This window comes from Bos javanicus, chromosome 20 (assembly GCF_032452875.1).
Source record: "Bos javanicus breed banteng chromosome 20, ARS-OSU_banteng_1.0, whole genome shotgun sequence".
In the NCBI taxonomy this organism is placed as follows: Eukaryota; Metazoa; Chordata; class Mammalia; order Artiodactyla; family Bovidae; genus Bos; species Bos javanicus.
Window position 1 is genome coordinate 42,088,095 of NC_083887.1, and position 26,097 is coordinate 42,114,191.

Consider the following 26,097-nt stretch of genomic DNA (forward strand, 5'->3'; position numbering starts at 1 on the left):
AGAGTTTTAATCTCCTGTAATAATTTAAAAAGATTTCATCTATATAAAAACAAAAAAAGAATAAAATTACACTAAAATGATTCTTTTCAGAGGATACCTTTCAAAATAGTGGAGATCATGACTTTCTAGTGTTTTTCCAAAGTAATTACACTGCTTCAAACTAGTGACTATGACAAAATAATTTGTTGGTTAGTTCAGTTCCTGAGGAAAATGAGTTTAGTTGTACCTGCTTTAAACATTTAGTTTGGGCTCAGGAATTAGCTTTCTCTTTCCTTTCAAACTGCATACTTTTAAAAAAAATGGTCCTCAAGTGTATAAAATTGAGGAATGCCCAATTCGTAGTTTATACATGATTATCGCCAATGAAATAATCATTTCAAGGCAAAGCATTGGATATAAGGTATTGCTCAGCAAATCAAACATCTCAAATCTATGTATTACTTAACTATCTAAATTTAAAAATTACCTAAAGTGAAAGTAATGAAAGCATTCTAAAGTTAATTTGGATCTGTAAAATTTGGCTGCTTCAAAGGTAGAGATTCAACTTATAAGAGCTCTTGTACAACTTTTTGGGAGCTGAAAATGAATATCAAACCAAAATTTTTATACAGAGAATTGAATCAGCAGATTTTATTCCATCTGAAAATGGAGTCAATTTGTATCCAAATTTGTATCCAAACCTTTATGCGTCTGTCTAAACTGTAAAGCTAAGAAAGTTCTTACAAAAACATATATTTTCTGGGTCCAGATCCCCTCTCTCATGGCTCTGCGGAACCATTTTCAATTCTCCTTTTCATTTTTTGATTCAGTTTTTTATTTGGGAATGAAAATTTTCCAGGTCTTTCGGAAGAACATGCCATGAAGTGGAGGGGCTTTAAATTTATGCACAATAGATTAATGTTTTTAAAATTCCAGCTTATTCTAGGGAATATCTCAGTGATTTGAAGAAACTTTCGCTTTTGAATCAGAGGGTGAAAAATAATGTGAGAAGGGCCTCAAAGTCCTTGAAACAACCCACAAAAGCAATCTCCCTATATTTAATGAACTTTAGGTTCTTTGTGATTAAAGCAAATATTAAAACTTTACCTGTCTCCAATCTCCTTCCCTCTTTTTCATGGCAAACAGCTAATACCAGGACAGAGACAATGTGAAAATTGAACTGAAAACTAATGCTTTCTCCAGTAATCATTCATGTCTGACCTGGGTCCTCGACCTGATAGCTTAGGGGAAGGAAGTGCAACCAGCACAGAATGATGAAACTATGGCTCTTTTTTGTTTCCATGATGTCAGACAGTCTTCATTTTAGGAAAACATCATTCAACCTTGACATTTATAGGACCCTAATGCAAAATATTCAGCTCCAGTCTCAATTTATTCTCTTTCTTAGAGATTCACCTCATCATCAGGTTTTGTGGTAAGAGATTTAATAGTTATTTAAATATTTAGTCATTTTAACCTGTTCTTGGTATAACTGTAGAAGATACCTTCCAATCACACCTCAGAAATCCCACTACAGAACTTCTTACTTTCACTTATATGAGGAGAATGTAAATTTTACCCCTAAACTTTGAAGTTGCTGGCATCAACCCGCAGACATTCCAATTACTGCCGAAAGTTCAAAAGGAAGACTTCTGATGATATTTTTCTTTTTACAGGACTATCTCTCTTGATATAATTTATTACATAACATGAAACATGAGGATAGAGAGCTCTTTTTACAGTAAGTTGTGTGATTAAGGTGCTGTTCTATTGCTATAAGTAACTAGTTTTTATTAATTAACTTTACTAAGCTATCTTTTTTTCAACACTTACCTGTGACTATGATATATACTGATTCTTTACAGTGAAGCCTTCCTGTAGTATTCTGTTTGCATTCTTCTCTGTGTGTGTGTGTCTGTGTGTGTATGAAGAACTAGAAAAGAGAACCTTGTAAGCAAGAAACGGTCCAAGCATAAAATACTTGTTAGTATACAGGGAAGTCCATCCATTCAGGAAACACAAGGAATAATACGGTTGTAACAATTTTTCACTCTAATTGGGTAGCCCCCAAAGACTATATGTCTCTTATTTTAAAGATGCTGTCTTTACTTCCTGGGTAATACATCTATTTAAAACTTAACAAAACAACAGTGTGTTTCCAAATAGAAAATATGTGTTGATATGACATTATCCCCAAATGGAAATGACACTAAGATTACCTGCAGAAAATTAACATTAACTGAAAATAAATCCCTAAGACTACTAATGGAAGTCAGCATATTCTTAAGTACATATTATATACATATAGAACCTGTTTTTGTTTTTTTTTAAGTTTTCAAAACGATGTTTTTATTACAGTACTTTGGAAATTTCTGATGACTGCACAATGTAAGATTCTAATGACAAAAATCATTAGAACAGCGTATGAAATAAATGATTTGAACCTGCCAAAAGGATTAGTTCAGTTCAGTTGGGTCCTCTGGATAATAACTATGGCGCTAATTGCATAATTAGAGAAATAATGGATTCGATGGATTGTACATTACTTTTCTGTTTGTAGTTTGAGACCATTACTTTATCATTAGTTCAAAGACAAGGATGGCAGTGTTGCCATGGAAACAAAGCTAAAAACAATGAAAAATTTTAATGCTTTTGAAAGTCAACTATCATTTTAATTACAATCTTAAACACCCTTGTTGTAGGGAATCCAAGTTTTCCTTTTGAGAGCGTCTTCCAAACATATGTAGGTTTTCACCATGATTTCAATATTCATCTATATCACATTATATAAATATATGGATATTTTCGAATGTGAAGGACAGGGTGTCAAGTTCAAGTGTGACTGGCTCTTACCTCCCCATTTAACTCTGAGAGAGGGATCTGAGTTTTATTTAATCTACTTTTACTAATGCAACTTAATTGTGTAAGAAGTATCTGAAGCATATGAGTTATTGTACGTCACACTGCTACTTTCAAGTATATTAGAATAATACTGACAACTACAGACAAGGAGTTAAACTTTGTCTCAGAAAAGTTCCTTCAAGAACTTTTTAAATGATTAGACTTATTTGTAATTAGCCTACTGATGGCTGAAATAATTCCAAGTGATCCATGATACATTTGGTAAACCAAACTTTAAAATACGCTAAATATTTCCTTTGTTAACATCTATTAGCTATTTTTCCTTTCCCTTTATATGATGCAACAGCAAACTTTTGCATGTCTTATGAACCAGGGGCAAGGAGTGAGGTCGTATTAAGATTTTTTTTTTTGGTTGTTCTTTTTGAACATTACCATTTAATTGGCATCATTTCCTAAAGAGGAAGGAGAATCTCAAAACACTGGTGGATCTGATGTTTTGAATAATCATTGGTGCCGGAAAAAGATTATGAAGGACAAACAGGATGGGCAAATATCATTTTAAATTCTTTGTGACAGAAACACACACCCATATATAGTTCATCATCTCCTTGTGAGCTGATACACCAGGAACAATGGTTCCTCCCTCATTTCTTCTACTAAAACTGTATTTTTATCATTAAAGCGCAATCCCTCATCCCATTAGCATGTGAAATGTACAGAGCAGTCAGCTGACCTCGAGTCAATGCAATGCAGTGTAGTAAGAGACCAGGCCAGTGGAATTGAGCTGTGTTTGACTTGCCCTAAGAGTACAGGGGAAAAGATGACGACCCATCCTCTTCTGCAGCCCAGCGCCTGTTGGGCAGACATGGTTAACAGGATGCACTAAAAAATAAACATTTGCCTCTCAGAAGCTCATAAAAGTGTACTAGAAAAAAGTCTCTAACATTGGATCCACACGGACTGCAGCCATTTACTTTTGGAACGGATAGAACAGAGGACCCTTCACGGAGCAGTGGATAAATAGAAAGAAATAGCCACTTCACATCTTTCAGTGTCGTATTGAAAAATGAAAAAAAAGGCAACATATCATATTAGGAGTCCTTGTCACTGTCCACCCCTCCGTACATATCCGCGAGCTTTTTGAACCGAGGCCCCCAGTCACTAAGGTAATCGTAGTCTTGGTCCCCATCCGTGGTCACGGACTCCAGCGAGCTGAGCGAATCGGCCACCGAGCCGGCGCCCTCGTAGGCGTAGGTGGCCAGGGAGTCGTAGGGCGGGGCGGTGGGGTCCGTGTCATTCTCCTTTAACCTTTGGTTAATGAAATCTCGGACATCGGTGTTATCACGGGCTGCTGGAGTCCGTCGGGGTAGGAAAAGGGCTTCGGGCACAATGTCCCTGCGCAATTTGCTGTCCTCTATGGCTTCGGGATTTCTCAGGGTGCCGATATCAAAGGCCTGGGTGTCCTCCTCTCCTCCTCCTTCGTCGTTGTAACTGACAATGTTGTCTCTGATGTCCTCTTTGGAAATGATCAAAGGTTCTTTTTTCCGCTGCCGCCTGAGAGCTGCGAACAACACCACTGTTACTGGAAGCAGAAACAAAACAGCAAGGGAAGGGAAAGTTAATTTGCCGCCCAATTAACATCAGGAAGAAACACAAAGTGAAGTTTTCAAAGTTCTCCACAAAACTACTCTTGTTTAAGGTTGCACTTGCCTCCGCACCTGATCAAATCAGGGCCCTCGCCCACTCCCTCAATGGAGTAGCTATATAATATTTGAGAGAAAGTTTTTAAGAATTTAACTAGAGGATAAAACACCTTCATGTTTTGTCAGTAGTTCCTTTTTGCTTTGAAATGGCAGACTAGTTTAAAGATAAGGGGAAAAAAATACTAATAAAAAAGCTCAACCACAGTGAGAGTACTGCAAAAAGAGTGAAAATTATGCTGAACACCTGAAATGCTCTGAAACTGCTTATAAGCACAAGGCTGGCACCTTCGGGGATGTGTTGAAGGGTTTGCATAACTCCACTTCTAAAATAACTTTGGCACTGATGTCTTCTTTTTTCTTTTTTTCCCCGAGAAAAGTGTAAAGTTAGTTTAAAGCCCAAAGTAGAGATGTGAATGTTTGCATACCTTTCTTACATATAAGTACAGATAATACCTGGAGAGACCCAGATACAATTCAGAAAGCCATTTTGGACTTCAAGATCAGCCAGTTTGAAGGGAAAAGGTAATAGTATGCGTGCCAGATTATTTGTGCTTAGGCTAAACAAAACAAACATATTTCTGTGGGAACTTAAAACAGAAAATCTTTCAGAGTTTCATGTTCTGTAAGTTTGTTGACTGGAATGTTTGTTCTTTTGATTTTTCCTAATTCAAATTAGAGGCAAAGCAAGAACTGTATTTAAATAGCTCCTGATGTTTCTTCACAGCTGGTTGGGAAGAACACAGCTGGCTACCTGTAAAGAGACACATCTACGAATGAACATATGGATGAGAAAGTAAAAACATAGAGACAGCTTAGAGAGAAAACAGTCACCTGGGGCAGAAAATGCATTGTTAACCTGGGTTTGTCCAGGGGAGATTAGTACCAGTAATATCTCTTTACTCCTTCATCCATAACATGGTCCAGTTTTTATGCGCCATGAAAATTGAATTATCACAATAACAATTACAGAATAATGGCCTTTGGTAGAGGTGCATCTCTACCTATATAATAATGGATATATGCACACCCAGGTGTCTATATATTTAATATTTCAGATGTTAATGGTATTAATAATTGGTTACCTGTTGGGACAGTTCTATGTGCCAAGCACTGTGCTAAGTGCTTTACATACAGAATCTAATTGAATTATCATAATGAGCTTGACAAAGTAGGTACCACCATTATAACTCCATTTTACATAAGGAAATTGTGGTTTAGAGATGTGATGTGTGCAAATAATTGAAATCCAGGTCAGGCAGACTAAAAGGCTTGTACACTTAATTACCATGCTTTGAAGCATGTCTGGATTATAGACTATTTCACAAGGATATGCAGTTCTGCTGTTTTCAAGCATGTGGTTGTATAAATGTAAACATTCTCTTTTGCTGCCAGAGAGTATCCTGGTGCCTCATGTATTCCTTTCATTCATGGTACATATTTTTTGTTTATTCAACAAGTATTTATTTATTGCCAACTCTGTGCCAGGTGGAGTTCTAGGCAGTGTTAATGAAAAAAATTGATCAAGAGTCTTGTCTGAATAAGGTAGGCAGAGGTGGTGGTAGTGGTGGATGGATGGAGACAGAAAAACAATGTGTATAATAAATAAGGAAATTATTAGAAGATGATAAGTGCAATATAAATAAGAAAACGTAAGGCAGAGTAAGGAGGATGGGAAGGACTTCTGTATATGTTTGAGGGGCTGCATATATTTTTGTGTGTTTTGGGGGGGAGAGTGCATCATTAAGGAAGTAACATTTGAGCAAATAGATGAGGAGTTACCCAGGGTGCTGTCTGGAGGAGAGGACAGAGCTAGGAGCAAGGCCATGGAGTGGGGTGTGTTTGGAGTGTGTGAGGTGTGGGGTTGGTGGGGAGAGAGGAGTAGGAAGGGCTATGTCAGGTGGGGCTGTGGATGCTCCACATGCCTTCGCTTTACCCTGGGGGTCCAAGTGGTTGGAAAATTGCAGGGTTTTGGGTGGAAAGATGCTCTTAATCTACCTTTTTGTAAAAAAAGTTTTATTTGGTTATGCCAAGCCTTAGTTGCAGCATGTGGGATCTTCAGTCTTCGTTGCGGCATATGGTATCTTTAGTTGCGGTATCTTTACTTGTGGCTTGCAAACTCTTAGTTGAGGCATGTGGGGTCTAGTTCCCTGACAAGGGATTGAACCTGGGTCCCCTGTATTGGGAACGTGGAGTCTTAGCCACTGGGCCACCAAGGAAGTCCCTTGTGTCAAAGGAGATCTGTAAAAGTGGCTCAGTCATGTCCAACTCTTTGTGACCCCATGGACCATACAGTCCATGGAATTCTCCAGGCCAGAATACTGGAGTGGGCAGCCTTTTCCTTCTCCAGAGAATCTTCCCAACCCAGGGACTGAACCCAGGTCTCCTGCATTGCTGGTGGATTCTTTACCAGCTAAGCTACAAGGGAAGCTCAAGAATACTGGAGTGGGTAGCCTATCCCTTCTCCAGCTGATCTTCCCAACGCAGGAATTGAATCGGGATTTCCTGCATTGCAGGTGGATTCTTTACCAAATGAGCTAAGGAGAAGTCCCTTAATCTACCTTTTATGCTAGTTTCCAGTGTGACACAGATTTGCAAAACAGAGGGCTGTAAGTAAGGCCATTCTTTAGAACAGAGAATAGAATCAAGCTAACTGTCTCTCAGAGAAATAAATTCTGACAGACAGAGGTTCATTCCACCATTTCAGGCAAGATAGCAGGCATTTATCACTTCCTAATTCTTCCCTAGCTTAAGTTGCCCGTATCTTGTCTTTTAGTCCTATGCACACCTGAAAGTGCAATTGTCGAGAAGACAGAGGGCATGTTCAGTAATTCAAAGGCATTTGTGCACTGCCTAATTCTCCTACTGCTACAATTGCCTGTCTTTTCTTCCTGGCCCAAGGCACATCTAACAGAATTTCTTGAGAGCATAATCATCTAAAAGGAAGGTCTTTTTTCCAAAGCTAACTTTTATAAACTGAAGGTATGACTTCTAAGCACTTGGAATAAAAACACTCTGAGAAACTAATATGCTGTCTTCCCAGTAACTGACCCTTTCCTTTTCTCTACCCCCTTGAGGCCAGAGGACCGCAGTGAAATTTTGGGGCTGGAGTACTTGGACCAATTTGTGTTCAAATCCCATCATAAAACAAGAAGGTAGCAAGGTATCTGAGATGAGCAGATCTAGATTCAGTTAAACAATCTGACCTTTCTAAGTCAGTTTCTTTCTCTGTAAAAGAGAAGCGATAACATGGTGCCCAATGCGAAAGTTATGCCAACTCGAAAGCACCAAAGAGGCACAAGATGTAGTTGTTTTCACTGTTGCTTTATTGACAGAAACAACAGATGCCACATGATCCACTTTCTTGATGGCAGATTTCCTCCTATGTCAATGCCACTTTCTTCCTCTTACAGGCTCCCAGATTTGCTCAGTCACCTCATATTTAGTTCAAGCTCTCTTTCAGTGTGGAAGTTGCACTGCATTCTATAAGCTTGTAAAGAAAGTAGGGTACAGTGTGGAAGCACCAGGGCTTGGGGGGCAAAAACCTGCGTTTGAAACTTGGTTCTATCACCTGTTAGCTGTGTGACTTAGCTTCACATCCTGGAACCTCAGCTTTCATATGTAAGATGCAGATAAATATAGACCAGATGGTTCTGAGGATTAAGTGAGAAAAACATTTGTAAAGCCTCCTGTCCAGTGTCTAGCCTATGATGTGAGTCTAATAAAGGTTAGATCCCATTTTCTCCTTTTTAATTAGGTACAGAATTACAAAGAGACTAGACAAGATGTGGGAAACACGGAGGCAAATTAGGAGTAATGAGGAGACGGCAAATTCATTGGAGGAAGGAGATGAAAAAAGAGGTCATAGGGAGCTGGTTAGAAGGAAAATAAGAGGGTGGAGAAAGTGGGTAGATGATGAGAGAAGGGAAGTGTGACCTCTATGAGATGAAGACCAGCTCTTTCTCCATAGACCAGGGATCCATGGAATTCTATATGATACAGCCTCCAGGCTTAGCCCTTCTAAAAATACCCTCTTTTACCAGGGGGGATGGTGGGGGGAAGGGATAGTTAGGGAGTTTGGGATCGACGTGTACACACTGGTACATTTAAAATGGATAACCAACAAGGAACTGTATAACACAGGGAACTGTGCTCAATGTTATGTGGCAGCCTGAATGGGAGGGGATTTTGAGGGAGAATGGGTATGTGTAGAGCTCAATCCCTTTGCTGTTCCCCTAAAACTATCACAACATTGTTAATCAGTTATACCCCAATACAAAATAAAAATAAATAAATTTAAAAACCTCTTTTTTTTAAACCAAAAAAGAATATTCATATCTTTCTCTTGGAAAACAACATTTACAGACTCACACCATTAGAACACTGTTTTGTCTTTGCAAACTGTCAGTTTTTATTTATCCTCATATCTTAAAATACTTCCTCCAACTCTTAGTTGATGAAGAGAATCACAGTTCTGTAGCCAGGTTTCAAGGCTCTGTGATAATTAGCAGAGTCAACCTGGGATATGAAACTCTTGAGCAGGGATCCCTAGGCATTCTCTTCTTGGAGAAATGGAAGTCTTCCTTTCCTCTTCTCAAAGTCACTACATTGCCATTAAAAAAAAATGACTCCCTGGTCTGCCTCTGTGAAATCCAGGTTAACTGACTTACTTTCCCCTCCATGGTGTAGGCAAGTTTTACAAATTTTAACTTTTATTTTTTGAAGGGGTGCATTAGCTAATATTTGATCTCTTATTTCATAACAGTCAAGGGACTTTTGAGCATTCCGAGCTCAACTTGTGTGCTTAATTAGTTGGTTGGGGATAAAAATTTTTCCTTCAAATCACTGTTAGACATTTGATTACATTCATTTCTTTTAGATCCCAGATTTATTTCCTTAGTCACAGAAGTTATTTTTTGAGAGTCTGAGAAACAATAGACATTGTGTATGTGGTAATCAGAGAGCAATGCTAAGAAGGTAGTTATTCAAGTGGGTGAATCCAAGCAAGTTTGCTGAGTTCAAGAAAATTCACCACTATTTATTTTCCTGTATGAGAGAAAAAAAGTCATTGCATTTCTCTTTCTAGTTTCTCATTGATCTTTAAACTTTACCTTGATGGAAATGGCCTTTATCATATATACTCCACACCCAACAACTTTTGTTCTTTGAAAACTGAATGTTCGCCAGGTTACATATTAAATAACAAATGAAATGGAAAGGGTGTATTTATATTGCCCTCAAATCCCCCTGCAACTCATTCCCAGCCTGATAGACAAGAGATTCTTTTGGTGGAACGACTCCCTCAGTGGGGGAAGACATGGGCAAGTTTCACAACTGTTCATTCTCCATAGCCATTGTTCAAGCAAAAACTAGTTCATGGGTGAACACACATAAGATTCCCAGCACATAACTCTACTCACCTAGATCAGGCTGTATGCCTTAATGGGGGAGGCGGATAAATCTAGAGAGCCACAGTAACAGTGTGTGCCCCTCAGCATGGGGAGATAGGATGCAGGGAGAAGCAGTTTACCTAGTAGGGTCACGATGCACAGAAGGATGGCAATCAGAGCCCCCGTGCTCAGTCCCGTGGGGTGGACGAGGGCCTCCGCATGGCAGGACTGCATGTTCCCTTGGTGGTCACATGCACAGACCCGGACAGTCACTGTCCCAGTGCTGCTTTGGACTGGGTAGTCGTTGTCTGATATGACCACAGGCAGGAGATAGGTGCTCATCTCGTGTCTGTTATAGCCATTTTTCCGAGTAAAGATTCCCGCCGTGTTGTCTGGAACCGGAAAGCAAAGTGGTGAATGGAAGCAGAAATCATGTTATATATGGGATCAATTCTGATGAGACTAGATAGATATAGATACAGACATAAATATATAGACAGACAGGCAGCTTGGGCTCATTTACCTTTGTTGTCTTGAATGGTAAAGTTTGAGCCACTGGCTGCTTCGGGGGCCAAAGAGAACGAGAATTGGTGCCCGCTGTAAGGGTCATCCTTGTCAATGGCGCGTAGGGTCTGAATCAACTAAAATCAAAACCATAAAGCTGTTATCAAGTTTTACTAACTCAAAAGAGTTTCTTACAGCTTTGCAGTAAATTGCTTAACTCAATGATATCTAATTTTAATTTTACAATGATAGCCTCTAGAAAACTTACAATGAATCCACCCTAGGCAGAGAACTGATTGGCTGGAAATAGAGCAAGGGACAGCCCTACAACAGTATTTATTGCAGCAAATCTAAATTCATCTGTTGAAACCAGTAGTACCCTCTTCCTTGTGACAACCAGAAATGTCCCCAGATATTGCCAAATGTCCCTGGCGGGGGTGGGAGGGGCGGGGTGGGGGTGTGGGGCAAAATCACCTGGGTTGAGAAACATAGCCCTACAGTGATAACAAGCTTAAAATATCACAGCGGTTTATGACAACATTGCAACTTAAGTAAAGGGAGGCACTCTTTGGACAGCTTGCTTAGAAATGCAAGCTTGGCATATACATAAGCAATCGACTTGCTAAAGAGCTAGTTTGAATATAAAACCCACAACTTCAGAGTCCCATTTTAACATGTATTTTAACAGTGCACTTCTATTTTGACAAACTAACATAATTTTTATATCACTGGCAGAAAAGACTGATTTCAGGTGGGGACAAATGTGTAAAACAGTAAAACATTCATGAATTTGTATTACTTGTACAGATGGGCAATGTAAATAAATGAAACTATGAATTATAGGCAATTGTAAATTATGTTCTAGCTAGTACTTTTCAGTATATATTGTAATTAAAAGTATCTGCTCACCAATAAAGATTTTTCCAATAATGCAATGACTGATATATTTTCATGAAAACTTAAGACTAATTTGGGATTAGCATCAGTCTGTGAGACTAACGAACTTCCTGTTTTTAAAAACTGTTTGTTCTCTTATGCAAGTTAAACATTCATCATGGTTCTTATTTATAGTATTAATTTTTTTGGCATTTATTTCATAGATAATTCAAAACTTGCCTTCAGCTCTGTGTATCATCTGAATTATTAGAAGATCTAAATTTGTCTGAGTTAATTAATTTGCTTTCTTATGAAACTCACCTGATCTGCTTTTGCTTTTTCACAGACAAAGGTTTCATAGAATTCAGCAAATTCTGGGGGGTTGTCATTGACATCTAGGACTTTAATATATAGAGGTACTCGGCTGCTCTGCTTTGGATTATCTGCAAAATGCCCAAAAGAAAGGAACAGGCATTTATATGTTGATGGGTGATCCCATTTAGATGATGGTTACTCACTCCTTTCTCATTCATACATAGTTTCCCCAAGGCTCCTGTGAGTACCACAGGGCATTATGTATCATCAGAGTCACAAAAAAGTAGAATTCGATTCTTTGGTACTTCTGGACCAGGATACACCTGAAGGAAATATATAGGGGACAAAGCTACCTTTATGTGCAGTCAGTGCTGTGCTGTGCTTAGTCACTTGGTTGTATATGACTTTCTGTGGCCCCATGGACTGGAGCCTACCAGGCTCCTCTGTCCAAGGGGATTCTCCAGGCAAGAGTATTGGAGTGGGTTACCATGCCTTCCTCCAGGGAATCTTCCCAACCCAGGGACTGAACCCAGATCTCCCACATTGCAGGTGGATTCTTTACCATCTGAGCCCTCAGGGAAGCCCCAAAATACTGCAGTGGGTAGCCTATCCCCTCTTCAGGGGATCTTCCTGACCCAGGAATCGAACCGGATTCTCCTACATTGCAGGCAGATTCTTGGGCTACCAGGGAAGCCCATACAGTGCAATCATATAATAAATCCCAGATTAACAGAAAATAAAGAAGAGCTATCCAGAAAAGGAATTTTAGAGGCAGATTTTAAAGGAAGCCAGGGAAGTAGGCTTTTCTGTGGACAGAAGGAAAAAGGAATGGGATAATAATGATTGTGAATGGTCTTAGTTTTTTAGTTTGAGAGCTAGACATTGTGCTAAACACTTTGTTATATTATTTTATTTAATCCTTATAAACTTCTGAGATAGATATAATTATTGCCCCCATATTATAGATGAGGAAACTCATTATATTATAGATGAGGCATGGAGGAGTTAGGTAATTTGTTCACATTCACAGAGAAATTAATAATAAAGAGTGGATCCTAGATTCAAACTTGGGTCTGTCTGACCACAAAACTGAGGCTGTTCATCTCATATAATGAAAGAGCCTAATCAGTGTTTGAAGACCTGCAGTAAATGGAGTGTTTTTGCTGTCATCTCTGATAATCTCCTGGGAAGTATGGAAGATAGGTTCCTGTTCTAAGAATCAGGGGCTGGAGTCTCTCACCTCAGGTCTTTTCATTCATTCACTCATATGTCTATTTGTTTGTTCTCATCATAAATATTTAGTGAGCATCTAGTACTAGCTTGTGCCAGCCACTATTTGGGGTGCTGGGACACACTGGGACTATAACAAAGATCCTGCTTCCTGGAGCTTTGTTCTAAAGGAGGAAGGCAAACTGTAAACACATAAATATATAATGTGCCAGATGGCAAATGCTATGGAGAAATTAAACAGGTAAAAGGGACCGGAGAGAGAGGGAGATGCAGCTTTGTGTGGGATGACGAGGACTGGCTTCTCTGATGAGATGCCATTTGCATAGAGACATGAATGAAGAGATGGGTTAAGCCATGTGAGTGTTTCTGGCTCTCGAGGTCAAGGAAATGGCAAGTACACTGGCCTGGAGTGAGAGAGAGCTGGTTTAATACAAGCTTGACTCTTAGCATAAAAGGTACTGAAAAAGTTTGGACAATAAGATTCTTAGGTTCCTTTGCATCTAAAATACTGCTCACATTATTCTTCCAAAGTCAGAGCTTCAAAGGTGAGTTTTAAAAGGCCTTTATCACTAGTATTTTCAAATATATCATAGAAACAGTAAACATTAAAAACAAATTTTTAAGTGCAAAGCTTAAAACACACTTAAGATGACTACCTCAGTAAAAAATAAAATTTCATGATGTTATAAAAATGATCCTTTTTAACTGGGAAATAATTTTGTAATTTTAACGCTTTAAGTATGCTCTGTCATTTGTATCCACAGTAGTCCCTCCACATAAATTCTGAAGATCAAATTCTTACCTAACAAATGTATAATGAAAAATTCTTACCACTACACAAAAGCAATGTTTCATTTTGTCCACATTGGTTACTTATTATTCTACTCAATATCTTTCAGCCACTTCAAATTGCATGAGTTATACTGACAAAGAATATTACTGTATTAAACCATTTGATATGGACCATTTTACACTAGATACCTGAGCTAAAATCATTTGAACTTCTAAAAACAAAAGCTAAAAAATGAGCTATAACTAAGATGTCTATTTTTAAACATTTAAATGCTATCTTAAAAATCCTCTTTCTTTAATTTACTTAAGTCTACACATTGTGTATATATTACACAGGTTTCACTGTGTATAATTATTTGAAGTATCCCTTTGGCAGTGTTTTTCTTTGCCTTACATTTAATGGAGACTGTGATAAAATTCATTCTAAATACTCTGTGGATTACTTGGTGGTTAGTATTGCTCACTTTGGTGTTCCATGGAAAAGTAAAAATTTATATCTCTTAATTCTGTAACAGGGCTTCCCTGATAGCTCAGCTGGTAAAGGATCCGACTGCGATTCAGGAGATCCTGGTTCGATTCCTGGGTTGGGAAGATCCCCTGGAGAAGGGAAAGGTTACCCACTCCAGTATTCTGGCCTGGAGAATTCCATGGACTGTATAGTCCATGGGGTCGCAAAGAGTCGGACATGACTGAGTGACTCAAAAAAAAAAAAAAATTCTGTAGCAATTTTGAAACAGACATTCTACAGAAAGCTAAGAGGTGAATAGCCAAAAGATTTCTATACTAAGTCCTCCTTGATAAACAAATATTAATTAATAAATATTGTGTTGGTATATATTAATTGATAAAGTGCAATGAAAGCTTATATATAGCAATTCTTTTTAAAAATGCACATAGAGAGAGCTAACTGACAGAAGGCTGACAAATATTTGTTGTCTAAATTCATCATTTTCTTTCTTCTCATATAATTATGTTGCTAAAATAATACTGGTTATGTTGCTGAAATTAAAAGAACTATTTCTAAGCAATGCCTACATTGTAGGTTATCCTTGATCCCCACTCCCCCACTACTGACACACACATACAGTGTCTAACCGGGAGCCCATTTCTTTCAGCAGCTTGTGTGACACTCTGATTTACAAGCATTTTGGAATCAAATCCAACATGTACCTAGATTGAGAGCTGCATTCCCGTTTTATTGTTCCCAAATTACAGAACTTCCACAGTTGCCTTTGCATTTATGATTGAACCAACAGGTGTTTGGAAGAAACATTTAGTACAAATCATTACAGAGCTCTCTCCTTCAATATGTATTGAGCAGGATCATCAATACGCAGTGACGAGTTCCAGCCAGGCTTCACTAGCCCTTGCTGAGATGCTCTCTGTGGATTGGGGATGGTAGAGGAAAAAGGGTGGACTCACTGATCTCTGTCGCTATCACTGTGATGTTGTGCCACAGCACTGTTTCTCGGTCAAGAAGTTTCGATGTAAAGATTGAACCATTTCCAGAATCGATGTTGAATATTCTGTCCATATCTGTGTGTCGATCAACAGAATACCTGAAAATGCAGAGTAGAATTTAGGAAGGTTTTCTTTGTATTTGTTATTTTTACATCCTAAAACTATTCCAGAATATCGGTTACATGAAATTTTTTGTACCTTTAGCACATATTTGAAAATCTGTAACTTAACACTGATGCTTGAACTATGGTGTTGGAGAAGGCTCTTGAGAGTCCCTTGGAATGCAAGGAGATCAAACCAGTCCACCCTAAGGGAAATCAATCCTGAATATTCACTGGAAGGACTGATGCTGAAGCTGAAACTCCAATACTTTGGCCGCCGGATGCGAAGAACTGACTCATTGGAAAAGACCCTGATGCTGGGAAAGATTGAAGGCAGGAGGAAAAGGGGATGACAGAGGATGAGATGCTTGGATGGCATCACCAACTCAATGGACATGAATTTAAGCAAGCTCCGGGAGTTGGTGATGGACAGGGAAGCCTGGTGTGCTGCAGTCCATGGGATCGCAAAGAGCCAGACACAACTGAGTGACTGAACTGAACTGAACTGAACATTAAGGAAGATATTCTGAGAAATTACTGCTTTACAGTTGAGGTCTTAATAGAACCCACTAGACAAGTTGTATGATTTTTGAGTATCATCACCAAATTTTTTTTAACGTAATTTGGATCAAGTTTATATACTAATTGTTATGTTTTAACTTTTTGATCTTTAGAACTTTAACACGTGTGTGTGCATAAGTAGGATTATTGGCTATTTTTCTATTACTCATTTTTATTTTAAAAATCATTTTGTTGAAAAAGCAAAAGATGGTAAATGTGGCTGAGGTTAGTGAGGCTGGAGAGGGAGTTAGGAGATAGGCTTGGAAAGAGATTCACAGTTGGGACTGTAGAGGGATGGGCTGGCCATGGGAATGGGTTGGAGTTTATTTGAACTTGATGTAGATCTTCCAATGGATTTTATGCAGAGGAGTGTCACTGTCCAACTCATGCTTAATAAAGATCACTGGCTGAATTAGGAGAATGGTTGGATGGTGATATTACAAATGATAGGCATGAAGAAGAGGATTTGGGGAAGGTCAGTTTTGACATGTTGAGGCTGAGGTGCCTTAGGAAAGTCCAGGAAGCTCAAGATAAACATTTGGACTGACAATCTGGATTTTCTAGTCAATTGTCTAAGAAGAGAAGAGGGAAAAATGCGAGGAACTGAGTTGCTTAAAGGACGAACAGGAACAGAGACCCACAGGGACTAGAACAGTGCCTAGAGCAGAGTAAGAATTTGATACATATTTAAAAAGGAGGGTTTGGAGAAGTCAAGGAAAATCAAGAGGTGTTTTAGAAACCAAAAAAGGACAGTCTTCAACACTGAAATTCATGGAGGAGGAGTAGACTTTGAGAAATGCTATCTTCTTTATAAATTTATCACTAGCTTCTGGAATAGCCATAAGTAAGAGGAAAATATATAATACACCCTGTTTTATAGAGGATTCCTAAAGAGAAAACTCAGAAGAAAGTTGATATGTGAAGGCTATTAGGAACAAAAAAGTTGCCCGTTTCAGCTGCATTCTCAAAATGTACATCATGATAGGAGATTTTAAGATGTCAGCTCAGTAGAAATATATTTTAAGTAAATGTCTTACCTAGTCATACATGTGTGGAATTATTATGCATTTAAAAAAAATTTGTTACTAACTTGTAAATAGTGTACTATATTCTAAGATTCTATTTCAATTATTTTGTTTTAAAGTACTACTAGTGAATAATAATAAACAATATATGTTATCCTAATAAAATCTCTTTTCATCATCTAGCAGATGTCTGAAAAATAGATATTCAATTATTGTAGGGTATTTAAACCTGATTTTAAAGAGAATTAATGAAGTTCACAATGGATACATATATATCAAGCTGGAATTTTAGTTTCAGTTTATATAAATCTAGATTTATAAGATTATATAAATTATAAGATTATATAAATCTTATTATCAAAAGTATTGAAACAGATGAAAGAGCTATTGTTTTGTCATTTATGTCATGAATCAGCATTTATTAAGAATTTAATCAATTGCAATGAACTTGTTTGATCACCTTTCTTCATTTTTAATTTGAAGATGACAAATATTTATAGGACATTATTACCAAAAAGGAAATCTCAGTATTCATAGCCTTTGTAAGGAATTTAATTATTTTCTACAAATATATATTTTTCTTTCATGAAAAATGTCAAGCTTAAGACATGCTGCTTATTGCTTTTATAAGCTCTAACAGTTATACACAGCAGAAATCTTTTCTTGTTCTGTCTCTTTCCTTCCTGCTATGGTTTTAAGTTTTACAAGTAATCATATTTTCCAATCAAACTTTGAAATAAAGGGTGAGGAAGTTTTAGTTGAAGGTGGCTTTTCATTTTATTTATTTACTTGCTTAATTTTTTTGGCCAGGCATGTGGCATGTAAGATCTTAGTTCCCCAACCAGGGATCAAACCCATGACCCCTGCAGTAGAAGTATAGAGTCTTAACCATTGAACTGCCAGGGAAGTCCTAAAGGTGGCTTTTGATTTTAAAGAGAGAGGACTATTTAGGAAATATCATAATTCTGTATTATTTTCTTTCCTTAATTGGGGGACTTAAAAATCATTAGAAGACCTAAAATGTCTACGTTGTTTAGGAAAGTGACTCACTTGAGTCACACAAAGCCTCATTTGTTTGTTGTTTTTCTTTCCAAAGTAATTTCTACTTATATTCAGAAATTTACTGTCAGTCATATTAATTGTCATAATAACTGGTAAGGAAAAAGGTAATCAATTCTTCATGATTAGAGTGGATCATTCTGCTAGGTACCTCCTTTTTTCCCCTCGAACTTTATTGTATTCTGTGATTCAATAATTTGTCTTATGTATCCTGAAGGGGGCTTTGTGGGTCAGGAAAAGATGATGTATTTGCATGTAAAATTTTCAGAATAAGTATTCAGAGTGACATTTTATGACTTCCATGTAAATCAAAGGACACGTGATATAAAGTTGTTGAAAGAAAATTATTTTATGTGACTAAAGAAGTAAAGCGGAGAAGGCAATGGCACCCCACTCCAGTACTCTTGCCTGGAAAATCCCATGGGCAGAGGAGCCCGGTAGGCTGCAGTCCATGGGGTTGCGAAGAGTCCCTGGAAAATCCCATGGACAGAGGAGCCTGGTAGGCTGCAGTCCGTGGGGTTGCGAAGAGTTGGATACGACTGAGCAACTTCACTTTCACTTTTCACTTTAATGCATTGGAGAAGGAAATGGCAACCCACTCTAGTGTTCTTGCCTGGAGAATCTGAGGGACGGGGAGCCTGGTGGGCTGCCGTCCATTGGGTCACACAGAGTCGGACACGACTGAAGCGATTTAGCAGCAGCAGCAAAGAAGTAAAGATTTGTGCTAAAATAATGATAAATTAACATTTGGGAAAGAATTCTCTAGTATTAATTATACTTAAGATGGCATCTAACACTTAATTGTTCCATATTTATGTCTTGAATAACCAAAAACTATATATGGTTGTACTTTCTGAATATAAGAATCAGTTATAATTCTCCTATATAAGAAACCACTGGAACATACATCTATGTACCAATGTATCTATATATATTTTTATCTTTCAATCTATGTCCCTACATGAAATCCATATGTACCAAAGAAAGACTGGCAGAAAAAATCTTAAAATTAGTTGACAGCCAACCTAACTTCTGACAAGCTAACTACTTCCTATAATGAAACAAATACAATGGGTAAAAGTGGTATGTGGTATAAAAGTAAAACAGATACAAAAATGCAGCCTAAATTCCCAGAAGACATTATCTCTTTCATTAAAAATAGTTTGACTGATCAAAGAGGTAATCAAAGTTCGTATTTATAAACTTCCAGCATTAGCCCATTTAAATTGGTCTTGATATTGACTTACTAAGATTGTTTTCTTATGCAGCACACAAACTTTGAGGTAAAGCATGTTGTGAAAGTACTCAAGGTTATTCCTGTTGTGTAAGCAAAGGCCATCGTTTAAATTCCTTGTTGCGTGTGTGCTGCGTGCTGCGTACTAGGTTGCTTCACTTGTGTCCCACTCTTTGAGACCCCATGGACTGTAGCCCTCCGGGCTCCTCTGTTCATGGGAGTCTCAAGGCAAGAATACTGGAGTGGGTTGCCATGCCTCCTCCAGGAGATCTTCTGACCCAGTGATCGAACCCATGTCTGGTATGTCTCCTGCATTGGCAGGTGGGTTCTTTACCACTAGCATTCCCCGAGAAGCCCATTTGCCTTATTAATAATGTTAAATGTATATGGAGGAGCCCTTGACCCATGAGCTCTCATGTGGCTACTCTGGGTTGCCCATCATGCAATCCAAGGAGATATTCCAGTAGAATGATAAAACAAGAAAGTCTCTTTTCCCAAATATTTAAAATTATTCTCTGAAAATAAGCCAGGCATTTCTGTGTTTTAGTTGTGGGACTTGCCATGAGATTTCATTTGAACAAAGGGCTCAGTGGCTGAAAAGTTAGGAAACAACTGCCTTAGAACCTCAAAGTCTTTCATCTGCAAAAAAAAATATTCTTCACACAACAACCAATGTGATCCATTTAGACAGTAGTTTTGGATTAGTTAAGTCTGCTCAAAGCTTGCCAGTGGCTTCTTACCTCAATCAGAATAAAATACAGTGGTTACTGCTGCTACTGCTGCTGCTAAGTCACTTCAGTCGTGTCCGACTCTGTGCAACCCCATAGATGGCAGCACAGCAGGCTCCCCCGTCCCTGGGATTCTCCAGGCAAGAACACTGGAGTGGGTTGCCATTTCCTTCTCCAATGCATGAACGTGAAAAGTGAAAGTGAAGTTGCTCAGTCGTGTCCGACTCTTCGGGACCCCATGGACTGTAGCCTACCAGGCTCCTCCATCCATGGGATTTTCCAGGCAAGAGTACTGGAGTGGGTTGCCATTTCCTTCTAGGGCCCACAAATCCCAGTAGGACCTGCCTCGCTCACCACCTACCGAACCTCTGTTGCCTGATACCTGATACCGTAATTTCTCTTCATCTGCGACTGCTCTCAGCTTGGCCGGCCTCTCCTCCCATATGCCAGGCAAGCTCTGATATCAGATCCTCCCCTTGCTTTTCCCTCTTCTTGGCACCTTCTTCCCCAAGATATTAGTGTGGTTCATCCCTTCCTTTCATTCAAAGCTTTACTCAAATGATTTCCAGCAAGGCCAGGCCTGACTGCACTAAGATAGTATCCAGATGCCCTTTGTGTTCTTTCTTTCTTTTGGCCATGCCACACAGCATGGGGGATCTTAGTTCCCTGACCAGGGATTGAACCCAAGCCCACTGCATTGGAAGCATGGAGTCTTAACCACTGGACTGCCAGGGAAATCCCACCCTTTGTTTTCTCTGTCTTATTTTGCTGCTTACACTTTAGTGTCACCTGACATATCACAGGGCTTCCCTGGTGGCTCAAACAGTAAAAAATCTGCCTGCAATTCAGGAGACCCAGGTTCAGTCCCTGGGTTGGGAAGATACCCTGGAGAAGGGGATGGCAACCCACTCCAGTATTCTTGCCTGGAGAATTCTATAGACAGAGGAGCCTGACAGGCTACAGTTGGACATGACTGAGCAACTAACATTGTCACATATTTATTGTTTGCTTATTTCTGTCTTCCCCAGTTAGAATGCAAGCTCCCTGCAATCAGGACTGGGTACTATTCTCACTCATATCCCTAGTGCCTGGAACAAGCCTGGCACATGGCAAGTGCCCTGAGCAGAAATTTTTGGACTCACTGGCACAACTTCTCAGCCTGCTTACTTTCTTCACGGGGAATAATAGACACAATACTATTCTGGTTTAGCTCTTTTCTCAGCGAGTCAACTAAGCTATGGGTAAAGGCTTGAAGCTGTGGATTCCAGTGCTTTTGTGATAAGATTCTAGCATACTTAAGCAATGATGGTCTCAAAGAGCCATGAGGCCTTCTTACAATGTAATTTACAGTGAAGATGTACAGGGAAAATAGAGCTTGCTTACTTGGTATATATTTGGACTCAACTCTATTAATTTCCCCATGATTTCCCAGACATATATCATGAAACTGTGCTTGTTTTTATCCATGTCTGCAAAAGGAAAAAAATTACGCATCCAAATGGAGCATAATTCTGCCTGTAAGTGTTATATGGTAGGTTCTTCCACACTCGAAAAACAGACTTTCAAGCCTAGTGCCTTTTTTGTTAAAAGTGCTTCCTCCACCAACTTTGACAAATCTAAGACCTGAGAAGAAATCCCAGCCCATTCAACTGCATTACCTTGTACCACTCCCATATAAGCAATAAACTCCTTACAGCTCATTTTATGCCTTCCTCCCAAATTAAAAATATAATTTTGGGGGCTGACTGAAGGCATACGGATCTTAGTTCCCCAACCAGAGATCGAACCCATTCCCTCTGCAGTGGGAGGGCAGAATCTTAGCCACTGAACCACCAGGGCAATCCCCAAATGTTGAGTTTTTAAGGTTTATTTAGTTGCTAAAATAATATTTTATATTGTGCAAGAAGTGTAAAGGTAGTAAAAGTACTTTAAAGTAGTTTTTAAAGGAAGATACAACTAATTGGAAAAAAGGATTCATCCTTTCCAATTTGCAAGTGAATATTTGAATTTAAATCAACAAACTTATGGAAGAGACATGTCACAGAAGCGTGCTTACTTGACAGGGTTCCTGGCAGCATCTGGGTCTTGGGCTGTGACCGAGCCTATTGTCGTATTTATCTGAGCGTCTTCTCTTATTTGCAGGATGTAGGCCAGTTTGCTGAAAACAGGTGGCTCATCTACATCTTCCACCATAATTCTCACCGTGGCTGAATCTTTGAATGGACCCAGGTAGAGAAAGCGGGGTTCAACATGAGGATTGGAGGCTTCCACTTTGAGGGTGTACACTTTCTTCTTTTCAAAGTCCAAGAGCTTGTGGGAAGTGAGGGGAGGAAGAAATGACATATTTAAAGCAGTCAAGACACAGAAAGTCAAGACATGAGCCATTTTTAATGCAAACCACTGATAAATGAATGTGATCATATTGCTTTGAGACATTACTACACAGCATAATGTTGGGAAAAGACATGGGAGTTCAGATGCCACCAATCCTGATGAAATTGTGGGCAGAAATCATGCACCAGGAATGAAAGTTTATGATGGGCAGGAGAGGGCACCTAGAAGCAGGAGAGAACCTAAAGAGGCCCCTTTTATAAAAGTCCTTATATCTGACTATCAGAAGCCACACCAGGGGCAGGTTGGCAAATACGTAGAAGAGTATTCTGTGTCAGATGTTATCACATTTGGCTTTAACTGAACAGTCACTGAGTGTTTAAAATTTGTCAAAGAACTTTCCTGGTGGTCCAGTGGTTAAGACTGTGCTTCCAATGTAGGGGCATGTGTTCGATCCCTGGTGGAGGAACTAAGATCAGAGCTAGGATGGAGAGCTGCTGGTTTGCAGCCTAATTTTCTATTCCTTGTTTAGATAAAATAGATTAAAAAATTTTTTTTGTTTGTTTTTGGCATGAGGTGTTAAAATATTCCAAGTGATATCCAGATAAGGGCATCTGGCTAATTACTTGCCAAAGAAAGCAATGATCATTGTTTTCAGAGGTCTGTAGGAGAAGTTATCTCTGCTTCTGGAGACATAGTGAACCCAAATGCTTATTGCTGACTTTTAGTTTTAGATGATAATATGACAAGGCTCACTAGAAACACAATTAATCAAGATGTTAGTGAATGTGATTTAGTCGGCTAGGCAAAATTTCAGCATGAATCTGATAAGGCACCAAGAAAATTAAAAAGGTTAATGCACACTAATGGGCTTCCTAATTATATTATAGTATAAAACATTGATCTGAATGTCACTGAAACATGTTTTATTGTGTTCCCAGATATTAAGACATACAATCCAAAGCTTAAGAGGAAAATTTTTCTTCTTGTTTACATCCACCTATGCTTATATTTACCAGCAAATAAAACATTACACCAAAGGAGAGAGAAAATATGACACAATACACAACAAAAGTGAACTCATTAAACACAGTAACCAAAATTAATATTATTTTTAGCTTTGAAGCACACAGTTTATTGATTTTTAATTTTTTTTTTTGATTTTTAATTTTTGCCACTTTTTTGTGTACTGCTCCATGACAGTTTTGTGGGTAAATAAGTACATAGGGGACAAATAAGAATTCAGAACATAAAGTTTTCGTGTGCATGTTCCAAAGTAGTGATTACATAGGAGAAAAATAGGAATTCAGAATACAAAATCTTAATTATTGCATTTCAAAAAGTAGCTAAAGAGCTTGCGGGAAATTTTGTTACTTTATTTCTGTGGTCTTTCTATAGCTTCTCTCTTTAATTCAAACCATCTCTGTCACTGCTTGTCTTACTCCTTTCCTTCAAAGCATGTAGTGGAATTTGTAGTTCTATGTGTTTCTTTGTTCATTTGCTTTCTTGTCCATAAGAGCAGTTCCCTGAGAGCAGAGACCATCTTGTTGAATGTACTATTGCATCTCCAACATTCAAATGGTGTCTGTTTTAAAATTTATTCTTCAGTTATACTATTTATTCATGTATTTTTATGTGTTTCATTTGTTTATGCTATTTACTTAGGAACTTTTAAATACAAATTTATTAAAAAGTATAGAATTAATGAATGCATAAGATTATTGAGAACTCCTGAAAGCCAACCAAAGAACTCTTACTGTAATTAGACTAGGTCTTTAAAAAAAGTTGGGCAGCCCAGTGATGCTAGTGGTAAAGAACCCATCAGTCAATGCAGGTGATGTAAGAGACACGGATTCAGTCAGTGGGTTGGGAAGATTCCCTTGAGATGGGAATGGCAACCTACTCCAGTATTCTTGCCTGGAAAATCCCATGGACAGAGGAGCCTGGTGGGCTACAGTCCACGGGCTCACAAAGAGTAGGACACGACTGAAGCATCTTGGCATGTGTGCAATGCAGGCAACACTCTTACTCTTAAAAAAATAATAAGCAAGACTTGAGAGGAATGTTCATGTGAGATGTAATTGCCCCCAGTTACTTGGGGACCAGAGAAAAATAAATGCTTTCATTTGCATAGTATTTTTAAAAAATACATTACCTTTTTGACGGTTATAATCCCTTCCTGAGTTTCCTGATCAGTGATGACATCAAACATGTCCAGCCCCTCTCCCTCTGTAATGCTGTACTCGATTTCAGCATTTTCTCCCACGTCGGCATCGCTGGCTTTGATCCTGCCAATTGGTGTGCCCGGTGGAGAAGATTCAGGAGTTTTAAACTGATATGTACCTAGTAATTACCAGACAGATAAAGTCAAACACAGACTAATTACGCCTCATCATAATAAAAACGAAACCCACTTTCTAGCAGTTTGTTCAGATAGTACCATGGATGCAGGCAGATTTGTGCTTTCCTTAAAATCATTAATGGTGCCCTTGTCTCTTTAATGTTTTTACTTTCATGGTTGTTAAGAATATTTCTTCTATTTCATGACTTGTCTCTTGGCAAAGGGAAAACACTTCTTGTCCTGTAAGTAGGCTTCCAAGTTTATGGTGTGATTGTGAGAAAGCCTGAACTGTTAGAGGAGGGTGCAGTAATCTAGCAGAAAGAATAGAAAAGAATTTAACCTGAACTGAGACTTTAAGCCAGTTATTAGGTATTCTTTGAGAATTCTTTCTGTCATTGCTAATAGTAACTGAAGGTGAAAACAAATTATAGCACTTCAGAGAATGTATCCAAGTAGAGATGAGATTCCTTCACTCATATGTGGAGCTGGTTTAGTTGCACTTAAGGATATAGATAAATACATTGAGGAATAAAGCTCTGAAAATTTTTCTAGGTTTGACTGATTTTTTTTCCTTTAAATATTAGTGTCCTTTTTATACATGGATCGCTCCCATTCTTGTATTTATACTACTGATTAAAAACTTTATTATATAGACATACACTTTTCTTATGTCTTCATGTTGGAAAATTAGTCAAAGGAGACTACTTGTGAGTTTCAGTTCAAGTATGCCAGGCTAGCAGGTCCTTAGCACCACCCTCCACCCCAAAATAGCAAAACAAAAGTTATCCTACTCTCACACATTACATTTTACACAAATTGCCTTGGAAAGAAAATTTACGCTATGACACTACTAAAGTGTGAAAGTCGCTCATTCATTTCGATTCTTTGTGACCCCATGGACTATACAGTCCATGGAATTCTCCAGGCCAGAATACTGGAGTGGGTAGCTTTTCCCTTCTCCAGAGGATCTTCCCAACCCAGGGATCAAAACCAGGTCTCCCACATTGCAAGCAGATTCTTTACCAACTGAGCTATCAGGGAAGCCCACTAAAGTATAATACTTTAATAATATTTAATTCACTAAGTATTGAGCTCATTCTTGATAAGATGATAGAAGAGGCCAGTTTTATCATGAGGGAAGTGGAAGTGTACTTGGGTGCCTCCAGTCTCTTCCTGTATTCTCCTATCCCTCACCTTGGGACATTATGCAGAAAGGAGCACAGTTTATTCTTGGAGAGAGTGCAGAGGGGGAAGTCCCCTGGTAACAAGCTTTGGGTAAATCCTCCTGCTCGCCTTCTCCAAGCCATCCCCACATAGAAAAGAGGTTTTGGGAGAAAGTGTTGGTGATCTTGATTTTTTCATGTCAGGCTCCTGAATGGATGTTTTAGGGTTCATAAAAACTTTCTTCTGCCCATTAAATCAGAAATCAGTTAGCTATTCTGTTTTTGCATTTAGCTAAAAGGAGATCCAACCAGTCCATTCTAAAGGAGATCAGTCCTGGGTGTTCTTTGGAAGGAATGATGCTAAAGCTGAAACTCCAGTACTTTGGCCACCTCATGCAAAGAGTTGACTCATTGGAAAAGACTCTGATGCTGGGAGGGATTGGGG

The 26,097-nt window shown here is 38.6% G+C and overlaps 1 protein-coding gene across 5 annotated transcripts in view; it reads right to left on the bottom strand.

The window, feature by feature from the left end:
• Positions 1-2,604: 2,604 nt before the first annotated feature.
• The window catches only part of CDH6 (cadherin 6), a 148,018-nt gene continuing 124,525 nt past the window's right edge, over positions 2,605-26,097 (bottom strand). For 4 of the 5 annotated variants that reach the window (XM_061393812.1, XM_061393813.1, XM_061393814.1 and 1 more), the window contains 7 exons: positions 24,304-24,491; positions 21,874-22,127; positions 15,071-15,207; positions 11,633-11,754; positions 10,455-10,572; positions 10,072-10,323; positions 2,605-4,423 (listed from right to left, as the gene is read on the bottom strand). In XM_061393812.1, the coding sequence (XP_061249796.1) occupies positions 3,933-4,423; positions 10,072-10,323; positions 10,455-10,572; positions 11,633-11,754; positions 15,071-15,207; positions 21,874-22,127; positions 24,304-24,491 (1,562 nt within the window). In that variant the 3' untranslated portion in view covers positions 2,605-3,932. Of the gene's footprint in view, positions 4,424-7,843; positions 9,588-10,071; positions 10,324-10,454; positions 10,573-11,632; positions 11,755-15,070; positions 15,208-21,873; positions 22,128-24,303; positions 24,492-26,097 lie in introns of those variants that run through there. The other variant, XM_061393817.1, reaches the window with a different exon arrangement.